This window comes from Copadichromis virginalis, linkage group LG22 (genome assembly GCF_057382275.1).
Source record: "Copadichromis virginalis isolate Kocher_CV1m ecotype Utaka linkage group LG22, C_Virginalis_male_GT1.1, whole genome shotgun sequence".
Classification (NCBI taxonomy): Eukaryota; Metazoa; Chordata; class Actinopteri; order Cichliformes; family Cichlidae; genus Copadichromis; species Copadichromis virginalis.
Window position 1 is genome coordinate 36,518,073 of NC_140638.1, and position 22,561 is coordinate 36,540,633.

At 40.5% G+C, this 22,561-nt stretch overlaps 1 protein-coding gene, 1 long non-coding RNA gene and 1 pseudogene across 2 annotated transcripts; 2 read left to right on the top strand and 1 right to left on the bottom strand.

Moving 5' to 3' along the window:
- The window catches only part of LOC146683819 (dynein axonemal heavy chain 6-like), a 56,892-nt pseudogene extending 54,238 nt beyond the window's left edge, over positions 1-2,654 (top strand).
- Positions 2,655-3,282: 628 nt separating this feature from the next.
- LOC146683821 (uncharacterized) lies at positions 3,283-4,419 on the top strand. The gene is made up of 2 exons (XR_014917716.1): positions 3,283-3,334; positions 4,029-4,419. It is a non-coding gene; the product is annotated as an uncharacterized LOC146683821 (long non-coding RNA).
- A 15,774-nt stretch (positions 4,420-20,193) lies between these two features.
- cart4 (cocaine- and amphetamine-regulated transcript 4) lies at positions 20,194-22,301 on the bottom strand. Its single transcript, XM_085445972.1, has 4 exons — positions 22,145-22,301; positions 21,910-22,072; positions 21,260-21,343; positions 20,194-20,490 (listed from the first exon to the last, which is right to left on the bottom strand). The coding sequence occupies exons 2-4, from the start codon at positions 22,048-22,050 to the stop codon at positions 20,383-20,385; spliced, it is 333 nt and encodes a 110-aa protein (XP_085302098.1). The 5' UTR covers positions 22,051-22,072; positions 22,145-22,301; the 3' UTR covers positions 20,194-20,382.
- Positions 22,302-22,561: the final 260 nt, after the last annotated feature.

Below are 22,561 nucleotides of genomic sequence, written 5' to 3' on the forward strand. Positions count from 1 at the left end.
ACTGAGCTTCTTTTGCAGCTAATTCTGCAGCAGCATCGATTCTTTTGGCTGCAATGCTTGCTTCAGATTGGTAACTTGACTGTGATGCAGTACCAAATATGGACTTAGCATGTTCATAAGCTAAGAGCTGATGAAGGCGCTGCCTTTCTCTATCTGCATCATACTCATCTATAGCTGCTAAACGCTCAGATATGATTTTCATAATGTCCTTTGTCACTGATTCACAAGAGTCCATTTTGCGCCTTATGACATGGGATGGTTCATTACGCTCTCTATATTCACTGTATGCTTTTGTCATATCATTTACTGTCCTTTCAATATCATCAGCCATTTCTGCTAACCGTGAATCTGATAAATCATTTTTCAGGTCTTCTCTGTATACTCTGACCTGGCCTTTCCAATGTTCATAAATGGTTAGCAGTTTCTTCTCTCTTTTATTCTGTTCATCCCTTTGATATAAGAGCATTTTCTCCATGGGCACACTGAGCCGTTCTGATCGCCTTGGGAACGTTTCATTAGCTGTTTCATCAGCTTCGCATGTTAATTCCTTTCGTTGTTCCTTTTCGTTTAACTGACCTCCTTCTATATTTTCTATTTTGAGAGCAATTGCTTGTTACCGGACCGTTGCTGTAGCTTGCTGCTCCGTGCCGTGCCGTTACCGTTCCGATCGCAGGAAGCTCTCGCTCTCGCTGCTCCCGGAGGTAAGCTCTTACTGTAGCGAACCCCCCGAATGAAGGATGACACTTTACTGATGACGTTTTGAAGGTTTAATGGCAGTAAACCATCAATCTCACCGTAAGAGCTGGGGATGTATACATAGAAACAGCGTGTAAGCAAAATAATCCACACTCTTACAATCGTAAACCTTATAACATGAAGTTCGTTTCAACGTAACATTTAACAAATGTAGCGACTGTCACAAAAACATCTAAACGTCTCCTTATTTACATCATAACCATACCTTGTGCCTGTATCAAGGGGGCTGCTAATGACAAAAGAAATCACCATAGGCTCCGTTAAGCCATCACTTTTCTAAACTCCCGCGACTGCTGCTGAAAACTGCGCCAAAAACAGTTTTACAGGAAATCGTCCCATCAAAATAAAAGCTTCTACACACGGACAGGAAGTTGGTAGTAGAAAACAGGAATGAGTGCCAAAATAAGGTGCAAGGGAAGGCATTCAGGGTTATTTACAAGTTATGTTATCAATTATGTTTTTAAATTGTGTTTGCATGATTTCAGTTAGTCCTTGGAAGCAAGGACTAACTGAAGGACTAAGGATTTATCTTCAGCCCGCTATAGCGGGCTGAAGATAAATCCTTTAACCATTAATATGACCTCTAGCTTGTTTTGTTTTTAGGCAAGCATTTGAAATGGTCAATGTAAAATGTGAATTAGAAAGTTGTAGGAAGCTGAGATATTGACCTATTTGATATATGTCTCTAATTCTTGTATTCATTGATTAATGTTTTTGTGACATTACTTTATCCTGAATCTCTAAATCTGATCTGATGGTCTCAAAGTTAGCACCACAGAGCAAATGTATCCTAAATGATCAAATTAAATCTGTTATCCATTATTTTTGATTGGACTACATACTGATTTCTTTAGTAAGGTTGTGTTATACTTGACTCCGGTGTGAATCTGGAGGGCGGTACAGCCACCAGTATTGTTTTCTTTTTTAAAATACTGAGTTTATTTCCTGATGAGATATCAGATTGATGCCCTCCTAAGCGTCATAAATAGTGAATATCAACCCCAACTTGCCAACGCTTCTTTAAATCTCTGTTCATGAAAATGAAATCCTTAAAGAATAAAAAGCTCTGGATACATCTGATCAAAGCAAAGCCACATGTTCTTTGTTTTCTTTTCTGCCTTTGCAGGTATAGAAACCACCATTTTTTCTGAAAAGGCACAACCTGCAAAACGAAAGCCTTTGTATTTACTTTGTTTCAAGAGTTTGTCAGTAAAAAGGTAATTCCTTTAATATGGTTACTTGTTAAAACAGTTACCTGAGCCACAGGACGGTGTACTTGTTCACGGCATGTTCATGGATGCCTGTCGCTGGGACGATGTCGGCATGGTGATTGATGACGCGCTGCCTCGGGTTAGGAACGCCATGCTGCCGGTGGTGCACTTTGAGCCACAGCAGAACTACGTCCCAGAGCCCGACCTCTACCACGCTCCTCTGTACAAGACCTCAGCCAGAGCTGGCACTCTGTCCACCACAGGTACACACCTGATGTATCCAAAGTCACTCCCTGGAAACCTTTTTACATTTAAAGTCATGACACATTTTATACTATCATAAGGCCAAGAGTTCGTTTTTGGGCATTGCTGGGAGTTTTGGTGGGATACAGCGCACGTCCCTGTTACCAACATATAATGTCAAAAAAAGAAAAAAGGATGTTTGCTCAGATTGTTTCCTCACCCTTCATGTCTCTCTCCCTTCAGGTCACTCAACTAATTTTGTGGTGACAGTAATGCTTCCCTCCCAGCGACACAGCGACTACTGGATATCCAAAGCCTCCGCACTCCTGTGCCAGTTGGATGATTAAATGTTTATTCCAGTGCAAAGCAGAATTTTGAATGGCACCAAAACATTTGCACAAACTTGAATTAATTTTGTGTACAACACAGACCGTAATAAAAATTTCACTCTAACTGATGTTTCTGCGTCCTTCATCTCGCACATGTGTTTGACTACATTTATTTATATAACAAACTCTTTAGAAAGGAGACGTCCCATTTTCACAGTGGAAGCACTACACTGCCTTACACTGCTTCATTTCATCTGTCAGTTAACAAGTCACAAGAAGCAGAGGTAGCAAAGGTAGATGAGTTTAAATACCTGGTGTCAGCCATCACTATCCAAGGCAGCACACGGTGAACAAGAGAGGCAAGGTGGAGTGGGTGGAGACGAGTGACAGAAGGATAACTGTAAAAGTGAAAGGAAATTTTTTTAAGTTGATGGCTTCGTGAAAACAAGAAAAGAAATGTTTTAGAAAAACTAAGAATTCTATTTTTTTTATTTAGGCATTTATTAGACAAATAAGGCAAATATACCCAAATTTGAAGCAGGAAACTGTACGGTGGCGCACAAAGTTAACAAGTTCATAACATTTAAACTGCATATTTCTGTCAATACATAATTCAGTCAAAACTGAAGCCGTGCACGTGATGTGTAGAAGGACTCCTCTCAAAAATTAATTCAAACTGTGTGGGCCCTCCTCATTTTCTGACTCCTCCTTAGCCTTTATCATTTTCAACCATTCTGTGGAAAAGACCAGTAGAAAAGATGAAGTTAGTCTGGCTCATCTGCGCAGTGGCTGTTGGTAAGATCTAAACAAATACATTTCTACAAGATCATATCAAAAAAGAACCTTAGTGTGGAAAGAGTTGTCTTTTCAATTTGACTGTTTGAAGGCGTAATTCAGCATTTGGAGAAATGTCTTTACTGGTTTTCTTTTTAAGAGTTGTATAAAAGGATTGAGAGGAATCTCGTATCTGTTTTTAAAGTAGAAAGATCCAGTCCGTGTGCCTCTGACCTGATTTAATGTAAAAGAGAAACCGCCGACTGTAACTGTGTCAGTTTAAAGTTCAGACCTGTGCACAAACAAAGCTTTTGTGTGGGTGATACATGCTAAAATCAACAACAGAGAGAAATGTTAGGAATACTATGGCCTTTATTCTTTTAACCATCTTATATCATGTTGTGGAAAATGAGTCACACTTTATCCTCCGATCCTCTGGATGCTCAAATTAGAAACAGTATTTGTAGTATGTTTTTGTCATGAGCTTCTTTGTATGTAGACAAAAGTTCGTAAGAAGCCAATACACTTAATCAGATGTGTATTGTGTATCAGGACCCCCCTCTCGCCACATCGTCCCAATTTTGATTTACAGCCTCAGTCGAACCGTTTCTGTAACTTTCTAAAACCGATGATCTCAAATTCAGTGTGTTACCATTGCCAACCAAACGTTTTTACACAAGATGAAATCATGATTTTTTTTTATGACGTACTGCAGCCACCTCTGTATGTCTGGCTTTCAACATTGATGCGACGGCCACCCATCTTTACTACAGAACAAAAAGATTTCTTCCAAAACAAGGTGCTTCAGTTACTGTCTGACAAGAACAATGGGTGAGTATCAAAGCTAATCTAAAGATGCAAAGTATCAAAATATTAAATCATATTTTCATCATTAATGTGGTGTACAGCTTTTCTGTGCAAATCACTGCATGTTTTTGTTGTTGTCTTATTTCTGTCTGATCAGATCTCACTAAGGCACAATAGAACTTTTTATTTAACATTTCTCATAGAGGATGGGGACAGGAAATGGACTGGAAAGAAAGTAGGGGAAAAATATAGCTGGGATTTGATGATCAGAGCACGTTTGATGTCCCAAAAGTGCAAAGCAAACCGCTTGATAAAATGAAAGGTCATGTAACTCTAGTTGCTGTCTTAAACAAACATGGGTAAAAGTAAAGATTACCTTTGTCCTGATCGAGGGAAAAATAAATAACGCCCACACAGCATATTTACTTTCATTGACCCCGAGAGTATTCGTGGTTGTTGTCAGTGGGGTCCAGGGGCATTTTCAGAGACGGTGCCCGTATAGTTGCTACTGCCCAAGTAATTAAATTGGAATTCAACTGAAAGGTTAAAGTGACATACAGTGAATGCAAAAGTATTGGGCCCCCTTGAACTTTCCCACATTTTGTCACATTACAGCCACAAACATGAATCAATGTTATTGGACTTCCAGGTGAAAGACCAACACAAAGTGGTGCACACGTGAGAAGTGGAACGAAAATCCTACATGATTCCAAACATGTTTTACAAATAAATAACTGCAAAGTGGGGTGTGCATAATTATTCAGCCCCTTTGGTCTGAGTGCAGTCAGTTGCACATAGACATTGCCTGATGAGTGCGAATGACTAAATAGAGTGCATCTGTGTGTGATCTAATGTCAGTACAGATACAGCTGCTCTGTGACGGCCTCAGAGGTTGTCTAAGAGAACATTGGGAGCAACAACACCATGAAGTCCAAAGAACACACCAGACAGGTCAGGGATAAAGTTATTGAGAAATTTAAAGCAGGCTTAGGCTACACAAAGATTTCCCAAGCCTTGAACATCCCACGGAGCACTGTTCAAGCCATCATTCAGAAATGGAAGGAGTATGGCACAACTGTAAACCTACCAAGACAAGGCCTGTCACTACCCGATCTGTACCGGAAACCCGATCGGTACCCCGCATGCGCGAAAGGTTTCTACTTCCGGTCGTAGCGTTTTACGATAGTTATGGGTCAGAGTATCTGTTAAAATGTTAAGAATAACAAGTATATCTTAAAATGTTTGCAATAATGAAGCATTTCAGTACAATGTAGACAAAAACGAAAAATAAAAATAAAGTTACGGATCAGGACTCCCCGATCCTTACTGCGCATGTGTAAAGTCTGACCGTACAAATCGGGTCTACCCGATCCGTACCGCGCATGTGCAGATGTTTTCTTCTTCTTCTGTTCGTTTAATGGCAGTTTACTCCCCAGTGTACGAGGATACCGCCACCTGCTGACCGAGCGAATGAACCCTATTATAAACTGAATTATCGTCATTACAAACGTGTGTTAAATCTGATTTAGCGATAGTCGAGTGTGTTTATGCTTGTCTGTGAGGAGAGGATTGTTGGAATAGTGATGATGATGTGCGCTATCACTGTCAATTGTCAGTAAACACTTCATCTGGCTGATGAATCTACACGTGAGATATTACAAAGTCTGCATTATTAACTCTGTAATTAGGCGCCATTCTTCTTATTTTACGGCGCTGTTGCTCAATCGGGGGACGCTCTCTGTTGAGGAGAAAAGCATGAATTTCTTTGTATACGGATTATCCATTGTTTAAATGTCCCGGGCAGTCGAAAAGGAGGCAGAGCTGTTGAGAAATGCTAGGAGCTAACTGGGCGCTAACCGTACCATTCAAATATATTGAATGTCGCAATGTTGGCAAAGAGAGGAAGTGACGTAAGATTTGCGCATGCGGGGTACAGATTGGGTTTCCGGTACGGATCGGGTAGTGACAAGGCCGTCCACCTAAACTCAGGCCGAACAAGGAGCTGATCAGAAATGCAGCCAAGAGGCCCATGGTGACTGGACGAGCTGCAGAGATCTACAGCTCAGGTGGGGGAATCTGTCCATAGGACAACTCTTAGTCGTGCACTGCACAAAGTTGGCCTTTATGGAAGAGTGGCAAGAAGAAAGCCATTGTTAACAGAAAACCATGAGAAGTCCCGTTTGCAGTTTGCCACAAGCCATGTGGGGACACAGCAAACATGTGGAAGCTGCTCTGGTCAGATGAGACCAAAATGCAAAACGCTAACGTGACAAAATGTGGGAAAGTTCAAGGGGCCCAATACGTTTGCAAGCCACTGTACATCACGTCACCACATGCACTCTGTTTATTTGCACATTCTTTTTACTTAAAAGTTTCTAAGTTAAAATCTGTAAATTTTGTAGTGATCTGTAAATCTTACTGTCAGTTCTCACTGACATTTAATGGTTGGGCATTGCATAGCAATAAGCATTTCACCACATGTCGTACTATGTATGATTGTATGTGTGACAAATAAAATCTGAATTTACAGCTTCGAACGACAACTTTACAAGACTAACAAAACAGGGCGAGGTTTCTTCTGAAAATGCCCAAGAATGTGTTTACAAGAAATTAGTTGATCTATTTTTAGATGTCATTGCGCAATACAGCAAAACCGTTCACCTGGCAAAGAAACTGAACAATAAAATATGAAAAGTTAATCAAAGAAAAATTAATTTAAATGAAAAAAGACGTAACACTTTGTAACACTACCGGGCCCTCTGACCACCACCAGTAGGCAACGGGTGAAGTGTCTTGCCCAAGGACACAACGACCAAGACTGTCCAAGCCGGGGCTCGAACCGGCAACCTTCCGATTACAAGGCGAACTCCCAACTCTTGAACCACGATCGCCCGTACTGTCGTTGTTTATATTTACTGCAGGAAGAAACGGTAAAAACGGCGTTTTATAAGGAAAACGCTCGAAAGCCTGTGAGCAAAAACACCAAAACTCCCAGCCTTTCCTATTGGTGGAAAAATGTACCATGTGGACCAATCAAAGAATGATATGGCAACATGGCCTTTAGTTGTTTAGGACGGGGGAAGTTTTAGGAGTGACGGCGTGTTTGAGATGTGAGAGATTTGAGACGTTTAGTACAAATCTTGTGTAGTTAGTGTGTAGTTAGTGTGTAGTCAGTGTGTAGTTAGTGTATAGTTAGTGTGTAGTTAGTGTGTAGTTAGTGTGTAGTTAGTGTGTAGTCAGTGTGTAGTTAGTGTATAGTTAGTGTGTAGTTAGTGTGTAGTGAGTGTGTAGTCAGTGTGTAGTCAGTGTGTAGTTAGTGTGTAGTTAGTGTATAGTTAGTGTGTAGTGAGTGTGTAGTCAGTGTGTAGTCAGTGTGTAGTTAGTGTGTAGTTAGTGTATAGTTAGTGTATAGTTAGTGTGTAGTGAGTGTGTAGTCAGTGTGTAGTCAGTGTGTAGTTAGTGTGTTGTTAGTGTGTAGTTAGTGTGTAGTCAGTGTGTAGTTAGTGTGTAGTCAGTGTGTAGTTAGTGTGTAGTTAGTGTGTAGTTAGTGTATAGTTAGTGTGTAGTCAGTGTGTAGTCAGTGTGTAGTTAGTGTGTAGTTAGTGTGTAGTTAGTGTGTAGTCAGTGTGTAGTTAGTGTATAGTTAGTGTGTAGTTAGTGTGTGGTCAGTGTGTAGTTAGTGTGTAGTTAGTGTGTAGTCAGTGTGTAGTTAGTGTATAGTTAGTGTGTAGTTAGTGTGTAGTTAGTGTGTAGTCAGTGTGTAGTTAGTGTATAGTTAGTGTGTAGTTAGTGTGTAGTTAGTGTGTAGTCAGTGTGTAGTTAGTGTAGTTAGTGTGTAGTCAGTGTGTAGTTAGTGTGTAGTTAGTGTGTAGTCAGTGTGTAGTCAGTGTGTAGTCAGTGTGTAGTTAGTGTGTAGTTAGTGTGTAGTCAGTGTGTAGTTAGTGTGTAGTTAGTGTGTAGTCAGTGTGTAGTCAGTGTGTAGTTAGTGTGTAGTCAGTGTGTAGTTAGTGTGTAGTTAGTGTGTAGTTAGTGTGTAGTTAGTGTGTAGTCAGTGTGTAGTTAGTGTGTAGTCAGTGTGTAGTTAGTGTGTAGTTAGTGTGTAGTTAGTGTGTAGTTAGTGTGTAGTCAGTGTGTAGTTAGTGTGTAGTTAGTGTGTAGTCAGTGTGTAGTCAGTGTGTAGTTAGTGTATAGTTAGTGTGTAGTTAGTGTGTAGTCAGTGTGTAGTTAGTGTGTAGTCAGTGTGTAGTTAGTGTGTAGTCAGTGTGTAGTCAGTGTGTAGTTAGTGTGTAGTTAGTGTGTAGTTAGTGTGTAGTCAGTGTGTAGTTAGTGTGCAGTTAGTGTGTAGTTAGTGTGTAGTCAGTGTGCAGTTAGTGTGTAGTTAGTGTGTAGTCAGTGTGCAGTTAGTGTGTAGTTAGTGTGTAGTCAGTGTGCAGTTAGTGTGTAGTTAGTGTGTAGTGTAGTCAATAGTTGTGTTGTGTGTCAGAACAATGAGGCACCTGCTGAGTGTTACAGGTGTTACAGCAGTGACACATCTGCTGCTGTCAGGCCTGCAGGTATCAGGCTGTTGTTCTCCTTCATCTCATAGTGGACACAAATTATTTTTTGGAGCGGCACAAATAATTTGTGTGGCATCAGATTTGATGCAGAACAGCTGATTGTTCTGTAAATAGTTTGAAATGTTTGTTTAAAAAGCGCCTTGGCTGCATTTTTAGGTAAACAGCTGCAAAACACTTTGTTGTTTGCAAAACTCAGTAACTTTTTTGCAGAAGTAACTATATAATTAATATCCCAACATTGGTCATTATTTACTGTATTTTGCAGACAGAGTTACAGACTTTCTCCCAGACCACAGACTCAGAATACAGTCAGAGCTTTATTTAATAAAAGAAAGAAAGAAAGTTGTGTTTTCAAAATTGGAGTTGAAGTTATTTTTCCTTCCAATAGTGTTAACATGCTGCACAGGACAGGAACAAGATTTTTAAATTTTCATTGTAAGTGGGCTAAAGCAGTTAATTAAGGGTAGTCTAACATAAATGTAAATGCTGTAATTTGATTACTTTAATAAACATGTAACTTGGATGGATTGGATGCTGGCGTGACCACAGTGCACACGTCTGCTGTTGCTCACAGTGGTCCAAGGGGACGCTCAGGGAGTTTGTGTGTTCGCTCAGACACGTGAAACATTAGAGGGAACGTTGTATATAATCCACATGATCTTGGGTCATAACCAGTGTTGGTCAAGTTACTTGAAAAAAGTAATCAGTAACTAATTACTGATTACTTCCCCAAAAAAGTAATCCTGTTACTTTACTGATTACTTATTTTCAAAAGTAATTAATTACTTAGTTACTTTAGTTACTTAGTTACAACCTGAATAGGTGATAAAGTGATAGATCTTTCAGCCCAATTCTACTTTTTCTGCATAATCCATCATACAAAATGTAATCAGATGACAAAGTGTCTTTTTAAAACTTGTTTTATTAGTTTTAATCTTTTAACTTTATGCATCAAGCAAACATTTAATTATATGCAACATTCTCTGACTGGAAGTGTCGCGGTTCTGGGTCCGTTGGACCCAGTATTTTGAGTTTATTATGTTTTGGTTTATTTTTGCATTATGGATTGTTTTCTGATGTTCTGGTGCTTTGTTTATTATTATCATTATGGATCTGTTTCTGTTATTCTTGGTGAGGGATCAGTTCTTAGGTTTTGGGTTCTCATGTGAATTGCAGTTTCTGTTCAGTGTTCTAGTCTGTCTCTCAGTGTCATGTCTGCATCTGGTTTAGTAATTCTTGTTTCCTGTCTTATTGTGAAAGTCTTTGTCTTGTGTTAGTGTGTGCAGCTTAGCTCCCCCGTCTCGTTAGCCCTGATCTCCCCCAGCTGTGTCTCCGTTCTGTTGCCCATTCCCTCATTACTACCCTGTGTATTTAAGCCCTGTGTTTTCCCATGCTCGGTACCATCAGATTATACCTGTGTGTTATTTGGTCTCAGTGTTCAGTCCTCACTTCATGTTTTGTTTTCTTGCCAGCAATAAAGCTGAGGTTTTTGAGTTGCATTCCATTTTCCGAGTCCTGCATTTGGATCCTCATCTCCGCCTGCCCGCACACAGAGCCATGACAGGAAGAAATTTGTTTAATATTTAAACCTATTTTCTGCACATTCCAGCACATAAAATAAAATATTTTGTGTGTTTACACTCAGTCTTTCAAATAGATGCAAGTAAAACACAGCAGAAAATAAATAAAGTCAAAGACTCAGCGGTCCTGTTGCTCTATTTTCACCTGTAAAGCAGGAGTGGGGTAGGCGGAGGTTTACCCTGGTGCAGGTGTGCAGCGGTCAGTGGAAGAATCCGCGAGTTTCTCTGTGAGTTTCCCATTACGTCGTAGCTACTCGGTGCTTGTTGGAAGTTTAGGGGTTTTTCGCTGTAAAAAGAAGTTTTCTTCCCACGCACAATGGACGCTAATGTTTTTGTCACTTTTTATGGAATCAAACTCAAAGTAAGGTCAGTACTTCCACGCTTTAAACGCTGCACACTCATACTCTCTCTGCACTCGATATATGATTCACTGTTGATCTGCACACAGCTGTTGTCACGAACGTTGCACTCGCTTACGTCACTGTCATGAGACATTCTCGCAAAAAAATCACGGTTTTAGTAACGCAGTAACGCAGCGTTCCTACGGCAAAGTAACGGTAATCTAATTACTGTTTTTGCAATACTTTACTCGTTACTTGAAAAAAGTAATCAGATTACAGTAACGCGTTACAAGTAACGTGTTACTGCCCATCTCTGGTCATAACACAATAAGCTTTTTATTTAAACACTGATTTAAAATGCTTTCACACTTTTCTGTGTAACACACTAAAGAGCAGCAGAAACAGATACGATGTGTGTCGGCAGACACAGCCAAGGCTTTTATTTTGAAATAACAGTGGTCAGCTGTGAATGAAACCAGTCTGAAAGGAGCATCAAGCCTCCGTCCACTTCTCAGACATGGAAGGTGCCACTTCTCCTCCTCATATTCATTTAGGACTACTTCCTACTTCCTAGCAGCCCACAGCCACTGCTTCACCTGCACCTTCTTCCTCACCGAGCTGATTGCTCCTGCAACCTCCTCTTCCTCCTCATTTCTCTTCACAAAGTCGCTCAAGTGTGTCTCACACCACTCCATGTCGCTCAGCCAAGCTCCTCTTGTTCCTGCATCTAAATGATTTCTGTTTACTTCCTGCCAAAACAGTTTTATTTTTGTTTTTATGGTTTTATTTTGCACTTTTATGATTTATAAATAAAGTTTCTTTTTCAAAAATTGGACGTGTGTGCTCTAATTGTGCACGACATTTTGAACACGACATTTTCTGATTAATTAAAGTAAATAAGTTTGTCACTTACATGAACAGGTGACACAAAGAATCAGCTGTTTACTGTCTGACTTACTGAGAGTAGGAGAGGAAGTCAGTGTGTGTGTTACGCTGGAAGAAAGACTAAACGAGGAAAATTGAGAGTGATTATTTGAAAGTGTCTCACTGTCATATTTGCAGTAATTCATATTATAATTCATTACTCGCTGTAATGATTCATGTGCTGCTGTGTGTGTGTAGGTGTGTGTGTGTGTGTGTGTGTGCACTCGGTGCAATAATTAACCCATCTTATCTCTGGATAAGGTGCACGCTGGGAGCTAAATGCCAGTGTGTCTGTGATGGGGGTTGATAAGCTCTGTCTGTCTGATCCATGCTCGCAGCAAAGGTCCTTTAAAGCAGACGCTGCTCGTCTCTGATTGGACGATCAAACTGAAAACACAGCTGGAGGTAGAGCACGATCAGAGGAGGGTGAATGAAGTTTATTCAAACACACATTCTCTGCAAACAAGTCAAAAATCTGAGTTATAATAAAGTACTTTGTGTTAACAATGCTAACACAAAGTTGCATTTGCGACCAAATTTTTCAGTGGTGCGACTAAAAAAAATATTTGGTTGCACCTGTGCGACCAACTGTTCGGGTAGCAAAAAAAATAAAAATCTGCAACCTTCCCAGGAGCTCAGCGATCCTGATGCGTCCGGTCCGCTGTGATTGCGTCTTTTTGTGCTGATTCTGAGCTGCAGGTTTTGTCTCTCCAACCAAAATTCGCCGAGCCAGCAGCAAAAGAAGCAGCAAACTGCGCTTCACATTTGATCAATGTCGTCATGAATTTTGCTTCCACGACTATTAAAACCACACTCCATGCACAGCTCTCTCTCTCTCTCTGTACTTCAAGAACAGTTTCCGTCTCCAATCTCTGTTTTCTGTATTATTCATTGGCTTATTACCCACCAGTCTACCGCTGTTTACAGCGCTGTGGCTGCTGTCTTTTTCTTTTTCACTTAAATGACCTCGGACAAGAAAGCCTATTTTTTCTGTTGTTCAGTACTGAAGAAATTTAAACTTTATATGCAGAACATTGTAGAATATTTTTAAGGTTATCTGCTATAAAAAGCCAGACCTGGGGCCCGTTCTTCGTACGTCGCTTACTACATCCAAGATCAAATGACACATCCAAGATCAAATCATCGCGCTAACCGTGAGCTCGCTAATCCGGTTCCCCGAACACACCTGCTGTTGACGATTACTACAGCTGGACGCAGGAATGTGACATCACTGGGTGTCGTAAAAGGGGCTACGCATCGATAGTAGAAACATTGATCGGCAACCCGCTGATTGGTCGGCGAAAATGTCGAAGGGGCGTGCTCGGTATTTTCCGGCAGCAGAGCAAGAACTCATGAGTGAGGGATTACAGGAGTTTCAGAGTTTAATTAAAACGCAAGAGAACACTGCAAAGGCTGCAAAAGCAAGGAGAGAGGGCTGGCAGAAAGTTGCTGACAAATCAAACTCGTAGGTAATTTAATAATAATAATAATAATGGATTGGATTTATATAGCGCTTTCCAAGGCACCCAAAGCGCTTTACGATACCACTATTCATTCACTCCCACATTCACACACTGGTGGAGGCAGCTACGGTTGTAGCCAGGCTGCCATATCGCGCCATCGGCCCCTCTGGCCAACACCAGTAGGCGGTAGGGTAGATCTATCATATGACACTATATTGTCCAATATCATATGGCATTATATTATATTATAATATGTTATATTATATCCCCTTTCACATTAGAGCCACAACAGGACCCACAAGAACATGGGAACAAGTAAAAGTGGAATACAGGAGTATTCTACAGAATGGTAATATTTATCTCTTAGATTGCTTTGCGTCTCTTGGCAAGGTAATACTGGCCTGTAATACTCTGTTAGTTTGTTCATAACAGCAACCAAGAAAAGGGCAGAGGAAAAAAAGACAGGTGGTGGTCCTGCACCCCCTCGTCAACAAGTTGGTTAAGTAAATAATACCCTCACGGGAATATCGATATCTCTCTATGAGCACACTGTCGCGCTGAGCTAAAGGATCCTGTCTATCCCGCAATATACGCTGAATTCTGAGGACTCTCCTTATCAATCTTGCACCTTCCGCAATGGGTGGCTCGCGTATACGGACAGGACATGGCTGCGACAGGCTTCCCAAATCCACCTTCGCTTTTATAGCCGTGGTCTCTCATCTTGATTACACGAAGTAATTTACAATTACTACTCTGAAATATGAATTACATCTGTAATAATCACATACATGTAATAGAATGTTAATAGTACATTTCCCTTTTTTAGGAAATGACCTGTATGTATCTGTGTGACATCAATAAAAGGATCAAGTGCTGCATTATCTTTAGTTACATTGATGTTATTTATTTATGGTGAAACAGTGGAAAAATATCGCTGTTGCTTTCGTATAAATGAAGCGGACATACCTGCGTGGCCGCGATCTAATCCTGTTTACATAAAGTAAACCTGCTCCCCAGCAGGTTTACGCTTACGGCTCTGTTGCTATGACAGCAAGTCCCGGATGAGCTTCGGGGAACCGACTGATCCAGGATCACGCGAAATCGTCAACAATCTAATCCGGCTAACCTACTTAGCGAGGTACGAAGAACGGGCCCCAGGAAAATCTCCTTCATGTTTTTCTGTGTTTTATTCTCAGTTACTTTCACACAAAGGAATCTGCTGTGATGTTCACAATTCTGATGAAGTCAGTACTGATAAATGATCAGAATTATAATATTTCTGACTGTCTGAGGCTAAGTTGAATCGAATCGGGACTTTGAAAACTGGAATCGAATGGATTATAGAAATCAGTGATGATACCCAGCCCTAGTGAGCAGCCTAGGCAGGACAGAAGTGGATGTAGCTGTAATAGGAAAAGAACTATTGCTAACTTTTCTGTTAAGGCCTGATGCTTCTGAAATTCATAGCCAGCTCTGACACGGTGTCATCAATCTTTGAATGCTGAAAAAGCACATTATATAAATTATTATAAAATTTGTGTGCGCCTAACTTTTGTGGCGGTACGCCTAACTTTTTAAAGTTTTAAAGTACCTGTATGCCCATGGCAAAAAATTAGTCTAGAGCCCTGCAAACTGGAAGCTGGTTCCACAGAAGAGGGGCCTGAAAACTGAAGGCTCTGCCTCCCATTCTACTTTTAAATACTCTAGGAACAACAAGTAGGCCTGCAGAGCGAGAGCGAAGTGCTCTAATAGGGTGATATGGTACTACAAGGTCATTAAGATAAGATGGGGCCTGATTAATTAAGACCTTGTATGTGAGGAGCAGGATTTTGAATTCAATTCTGGATTTAACAGGAAGCCAATGAAGGGAAGCCAAAACAGAAGAAATATGCTCTCTCTTTCTAGTCCCTGTCAGGACTCTTGCTGCAGCATTTTGGATTAACTGAAGGCTTTTCAGGGAGTTTTTTAGGACATCCTGATAATAATGAATTACAGTCGTCCAGCCTGGAAGTAATAAATGCATGAACTAGTTTTTCAGCGTCACTCTGAGACAGGATATTTCTAACTTTAGAGATGTTGCACAAATGGAAGAACGCAGTCTTAGGGGCCGAGTACAATAACCTCAGTTTGATCTGAATTAAGAAGCAGAAAGTTAGCGGCCATCCAGGTCTTTATGTCTTTAAGACATTCCTGCAGTTTAACTCATTGGTGTGTGTTATCTGGCTTCATGGACAGATAGAGCTGGGTGTCATCTGCATAGCAGTGTAAATGTATGCTATGTCTTCTAATGATGCTGCCTAAGGGAAGCATGTATAATGTAAACAGAATTGGTCCTAGCACTGAACCCTGTGGAACTCCATAATTAACCTCAGTGTGTGAAGAGGACTCTCCATTTACATGCACAAACTGGAGTCTATTAGATAGATATGATACAAACCACTGCAGTGCAGTACCTGTAATACCTACAGCATGTTCTAATCGCTCTAATAGGATATTATGGTCGACAGTATCGAACGCTGCACTGAGGTCTAGCAGGACAAGCACAGAGATGAGTCCACTGTCAGAGGCCATAAGAAGATCATTTGTAACCTTCACTAAAGCTGTTTCTGTGCTGTGATGAGCTCTGAAACCTGACTGAAACTCTTCAAATAAACCTCTGCAGATGATCTGTTAGCTGTTTGACAACTACTCTTTCAAGGATGTTTGATATGAAAGGAAGGTTGGAGATTGGCCTATAATTAGCTAAGACTGCTGGGTCTAGAGATGCTTTTTGAGTAAAGGTTTAACTACAGCCAGCTTGAAGGCCTGTGGTACATAGCCGATTATTAGAGACAGGCTGATCATATTTAAGATCGAAGAATTAATTAATGGCAGGACTTCTTTGAGCAGTTTTGTAGGAATGGGGTCTAAAAGACACGTTGATGGTTTGGAGGAAGTAATTATCTGATTGTTCAGTCTGACGTCACTAGCCGTGTCTGGGCCTAAACTCCGCTGCAGGTCCATATATCAAACGATCACTATGGCATTACTGAGAGTTGAAAAACTGTCTAAAGTCTTTCATCTTTAATAAAATGATCAGCGTTCTGCTCTACCAGGTGTAACAATTGAGTTTAACATCCAGGCATCCATGAAAACGGAATTTATGACATTTAACCGAGTTAGAAGTTAGCAGGAAGTTAGCTCGCTAGCTTCTATCTAAATACAATATAGCATGTCCTGACTGCGGGGTTTTGGAAACAAATTAAAACGTACAGCTCTATTATCACTTCCAGCATAAATGAAGACAGAAAACTAAACAGCAGTGACGTTTGTAGGGTTACTGAAGTTTGGCTAGCTGGTATATAATGATGTGCTACGTGACTGCTAGCGACACAGCTATGTTAGCATAATATAAACAAGCTAACTTTTTTTCCACTCGATAAAAGTTAACGTGAGTGTTCTCGGTGGTCAGGAACAAATGTAATCGCATGGCAGGATGCTGTAAAAGGACCAAACTTCAGCCAGGAGAACAACTGAGATAATCCATCCACAATACGAGGTTAGTCATTCATATACTGCTGCATGGGCTGGGCTGTAGTTACATCCTAAGGTTTTAAAAACTGAGCTTAAATTAATGATTAGTGGTAATAAAAGCTGAGGGAGGTCAACAGGGATCACTGACTGTTTTAGGAGCTTTTTGAGATCAAATAGAAGAAAATACAAAACATTAAACATGTTAACAACACAAAAGCCATATTAAACACAGACTACTTTAGACCCGGAAGTAGGATTCATCACGTCATCACTTAACGACCGGATTGAAGTTAACTCAGAAAGATCAATTGGAGAAAAAGAGTCTAACTTAACATCAATGGTACTAAGAGTAGCTGTAGATAATATTACATCTGTGGGATGATTATTGGTAATTTTTTCTCTAATGATAAAACTTTATTTGTGAAGAAGTTCATGAAGTCATTACTAGTTAACGTTAAAGGGATGGTTGGCTCAAAAGAGCTCTGACTTTTTGTCAGCCTGGCTACAGAGCTGAAGAGAAACCTGGGGTTGTTCTTATTTTCTTCAATCAGTGATGAATAGTAAGATGTTCTGGCTTTGTGGAGGGCTTTCTTATAAAGCAGCAAACTATTTCTCCAGGCTAAATGATGATCCTCTAAATTTGTAACACGCCATTTCCTCTCCAGATTACGAGTCATCTGCTTTAGGCAGATCCACATTTCACTGTTTTTGGTGCTGTTGAGGATACTGTATTGTTCTTTCTTTGTGATATTTTTATGTTTAAGTCTGATATCAATGAAAGAATCTGACTTTAAGTTTAATATTTTCATGTGTCTTTATTTTGACTAATAGGTGGTTGATTAATTCTCACAGTTGGTTTAAGTCTGTCACCAGCATGACTGTTAATAAAGGTTTGATGAGAAGGCAATGGCGTGCTGCTGCTGTCGGTCTTTTTTAGCAGAGTTTATGACGAGCCCTCGGGGCCAATCAGCCTCTCCGGAGGTCTAATCAGAGAAGACTGATTGGTGAAGTCTGATGTCAGATAACAACAGCAGAGAAAGCAGACAGTCCCGGTTTAAAGTGAACACATGTTCAGGAGGTTCATACATTTATAAGCTTATAATTTAAACTTGAAACAGCAGCTGAAAATGAAAACAGCAGAAACAAATGTCACCATGAACTTTGGAGAAAAACAAGCAAACCTTAACTGTAAATGTTCAGTTCCATGTTATCATCTGATTTAAGGTTCAGAGTGGGTGTGAATGATCGAAACAAGGATCCTAAACTGTGTCGGGGGGCAGAGACTTCTCAGTGAGCAGCAGATGAATGTGGAAGGAAAGTGTTTGGTCTCACTGGGCAGATCCCCTTTGAGCTCCTGATTTTTTTTTTCAACATTATGTTTATTAAAGTTTTACATATATACATATATAAAGTACATACACAAACAAATTTACACAATAAACGAAACACAAGGTACATTCAATGAAAGCACTTCAGTCCATGAGACCTCTGACAGATTTTAAAGAATAATTTTCAGATTGCAGCATATGGTTGTGGTCCTGTACAGGGAATAGCTAGGCTGTCCCTGTCTCACACAGTAAACCAGATAGATCTTTATTCCCAATATACTGGATGTAGCACCCCCAAATTTTCTGGAAAATTTCTTGTTTATCTTTTAGAGTATATGTAATTTTCTCTAATGGTAAACATAAAGACAGTTCTTTGAACCAATGTGAAATACTTGGTTTGCCAAGACTCCTCCACGTTAGAGCGATCACTCTCTTTGCTTGTAGTATTCCCATGTTTATGAAGATTTTTTCAAAATGATCTATGTTACACCCTACAGGATATAATCCCAGTAGGAAAAGTTTGGGATCCATCACAAGTTTAATTGACAAAATCTCTTTTATCATTGCTCCAACCTCTTCCCAAAACTCCTTTATTTTTGGACATGACCATAAACAGTGGAGCAATGTGCCCTTATCTTCTTCACATCTATTACAGATATCAGGAATCTGCATATTAAATTTGTTAAGTTTTTCTGGTGTTATGTACACTCTCATCAACCAATTAAATTGTAGCAATTTTAGACGTGTGTTCCCTGTCTGTGTTTGGGCTAGCTTACATGCTCTACTCCATTGTTCCACTGTCAAGTCCTCCTGTAAGTCATACCTCCAAGCTTCAAGCTTAGCAGCAGATGAATCAGGAGAGGATGTCATCATCAAGTTATATAATTCAGATATCATCCCTCTACCACTGGGGTTTTTGGTTAGGATTTTCTCTAATGTGGACAGCGGGGAAATATGTGTAAAATCATTATGATAAGACCTGATAAAACTCCTAAACTGTAGGTATTTGAAAAAGTGCTTTCGGGGAATATTAAATTTAGAGATTAGTTGTTCAAAACTTAAAAGTCTTCCATCACCCCCGAAAGCATCCTTCACCAGTCCCAGCCCCGAGTCTGCCCACATTTTAAAACCACCGTCCGCCCTACCCGGGGCAAAATAATTGTTGCCCCAAATCGGGCTAAAAACGGAGAGGGGAGATTTTACGTTTAAATATCTTTGAGTGACATGTACGATATAAATCGTGTTTTTAACTATAGGATTAAGCGTAATGTCTTTGAGTTTATTATATTTATCAGAGTATACATATGTAGGAAGTGGAAGCCTAAGAGAGAGACTCAATAGTTCTCCATGCGGGGGGCTTTTCTACAGCATAATAGAACATTATAGTTCTTAACTGGGCTGCCCAGTAATACCAAACCATGTTAGGACATTGCAGCCCTCCTGCATCAAAGGGCAAGTACAAAAGTGATAAGCGAAGTCTGGGACGCTTGTTATTCCATAAAAACTGATTAAACAGTTTTGAGCTCCTGATTTTTTATTTCAAACTGAAGCTCATTGAATGCCAGATTCCTGCTACACCGTCACACACCCACAGCTCTGACAGCTGAGCTCAACCAGCCTGACCAACCCAATGACTTCAAGGTTTCCTGTAAATCTAATCACTGCGCTCTTTACGTCTGATGCATCAGACGATTGTGTTTTATTGCTTTGATATAAAACTGCATCACTTTCATCGTGTTTAGTATCGTCATGTCCATCAGTACATATAAGGGTGTACTGTTATATTAAATATTACAGGTAATATTCAGTAATTTTGCAAAACTTTCAATCTTTGGACTTTCAAATAAAATCCATGAATTTCCTTCACCAAACTGGAGCACTGAGCTCTTGGATGGTCTGATGATGGTCTGATGAACAATAATTACTTGTCAGATCATTATTTACAAAAATGATATTACAATGAAAATGCCATTAAAATGCTCCAAAAGGCTCCAACAGCACAAACATGGTCCAGAGGTCCAGTTCAATCGCCCCACTTAGCTGAGGTCAAGCCTCGCAGACAGCTAGCAGCTACAGACACCTGTGTCACCGTCCACCTGTAAGTCAAAGAGGCCACACCCCTAACAAACTGCAAACCTTAATCCACAGGTGAGTTATAAAACATTGTCCCCCTGTACAGGTGTTAGGAAGGGAGACATTATCTATAAAGACCAGTTTGTGTATCAGACTGTAAACATTTCTTTCTGCTGTTTTAACATGGGAGTCTATGGGGACTGACTCACTGCTGCCTCTGCTGGACGTCAGAGGAACTGCAGGTGTTGGCTGACGACGTGAACAGATTGTAAATCATGAAGTCTTTGGAGCCGTGCAGCTTTATGAAGAATCTTTATTAACAAAAATAAATTAATCTGAAAGACAAACACCAAAAACTTTAAAACAAAGACTAAAATATGGAGCGAGACGATTGGTGAAGAGTGCACTTCTGTCTTTCTGAGCACTGTCTGTGTGAGCGCCCAGACCGAGTTTAGGTCCTCATGAGGAAAATGTGTGCGAGTGGTCAGTAGCAGCGCAGGAAGAAGGTGTTGCAGGCTGTTCCTCTCAGACAGTCGCAGAGCCGACCAATCCGAGGTCCGTGCTTCATCGCACACCGCTCACCCACATCACACTGATGAAGACAGAGAGAGAGGATTCAGGGTGCATCACAATGGACCGATGCAGAATCACACGTTTCCTCAGAAAAATAAAGAAACACTGAGAAACATCTGAGGGTCACGAAGCTTAAGCACTGACTGCCCACAGGTCCTGGACTCACCGTCACAACATGAGTCGAGGGTTGGTGAAGTCAGGCACTCACGGCTGCGTTTGTCCTCACAGCCTTTTAAACTTCCTCTGCTGTAGAGTCAAAACTATGATGTAGTTGTATAATTTGTATTCTGAGTTGTAATCTTTGTCAATCTATATTTTTAAAAAAGAGTTACATAACTAGCTAAAGTAAATGTAAAAAGCCTCTCTGTCCTGAGCTGAGCAGCTCTAAACTTTGGACTGTAAAACCAGTGCTCGCTGTATTTTCTCTGGACTGGGCTCCAGTTCGTCTATTATTTGTCCATCCAGGCTCTCAGCCTCTGATGGGTTTAATCATCACATCAGCCCCATCCTGCGAGATTTTACTGATCACTTTTGAAGCTCTTCAGCAGCTCAGAACTGCGAGTCAGTTCTCAGCCTCGGGTCCTTTACGTGGTCTTTTTTCATCACGACCCCTCAGAGGCGAGATTTGATCTTCATGATCGTCTCTCGTCATTCATGATCCTGAATCATATCAGAACTTTTTTTATTTGGATCTGCGCTCGCTGCTTTCAGTCGAAGCACTTTGGAAACGTTCTTTCAGAAGATGCTTAAAAAAATAAATAAATAACATCGTGTCAAAGTGTTCTCACCCGCGGGATCACGCTGGCTTTTTTCTCCACAGAGAGACCGGCTGAGCTGTCAGCTTCATCCAGAAGACCCTGCAGAGCTTCAGCCTGCACACACACACACACACACTTGTAAAATGAAATATTACTAGTGTCACAGATTCATCTCTGAGACTTCATGGGGAAACTTTATAAATTTTAAAAAGTAACTTACAGAAAACAAAAACAGCAAACATTTAATAAAAAATAAAACATGAATGTTTTCTCTCCTTAAATCCTCAGAAATATGAATCTCATTCAGTTTGTGTCTGCGGACTCAGTAATAGCTGTGACTTCAGGTATATTTTGGTTTCAGTCTGTTTCAGTTTTACCGTCTTTAATTTATTTTTCATATTTCACTCTAAAAAAACTGCTGTTAATTATCTTTATTTTAACTGTGCTTCGTAGCACACTTTGTCTCTTGTACTAGTTAACAAAGTCAGAATCAGGTTTCTCATCACATGATATTCTACCTACAGTCAAAAACTGTATTTTATTGCTTCCTTTAGTCGGTCTTTAAATGAAGCACAAATGTCATCAGATTAAACATTTGAATCTTATTTGATTAGAAAACACAAGCAGACCTTTTCAAAATAAAAGACATACAAAGATCACGTATGAGACAGATGACTCACCAGCTCACTGGTTGTGAGTCCGAGGGTTGGGTCATCGGGCGCGGACAGCAGGTGGCTGTTGTCTGACCTTTGGCCTTGACAGAGAGATGTCAGCACAGACAGACAGACGGACAGATAGACCACGGCTCGTTTGCTCTCCATCTCCAAAAGCACCTTTAAAAACCTATAAAACAATCAGAGAATGAGTTTCTCATGTCAACTGTCACTAAAGTCACGAGAAGGTGAATAAACTCACTTTAAACTAATAAAGGTCCTCCAGGAAGGTGTCACAAACTCTTCTTCTGTGGTGTCTGGTTTCAGTCAGGTAGTTGTTTCTCTTTAGCTTTTCCTCTCCCTCTCCTTCCTCCTCATGAGTGTTGGTTTGTCTGTCTCCTCTATTTATACCTCCACCTCCTCCGCCTCTGCCTCCTCTCCGTCGCTCAGATTATTCATGTATGCAGCTTATGAGATAAACTGTGTGGATGTGCTCTGCTGTGATTGATGGCGTGTCCGTGAGTTCATATTAAACAGGTCGATACTGAGTGTTTACATGAATGTTTACCTGCTGCACAGAGGTCAAAAGGTCACCGTGTGACGCACAGCTGAAGAAGAGGAGGACTCGTGTGACTGCTCATCAGGTGGAAGTGTTTTGTCCTTAATGATCACGCTCAGT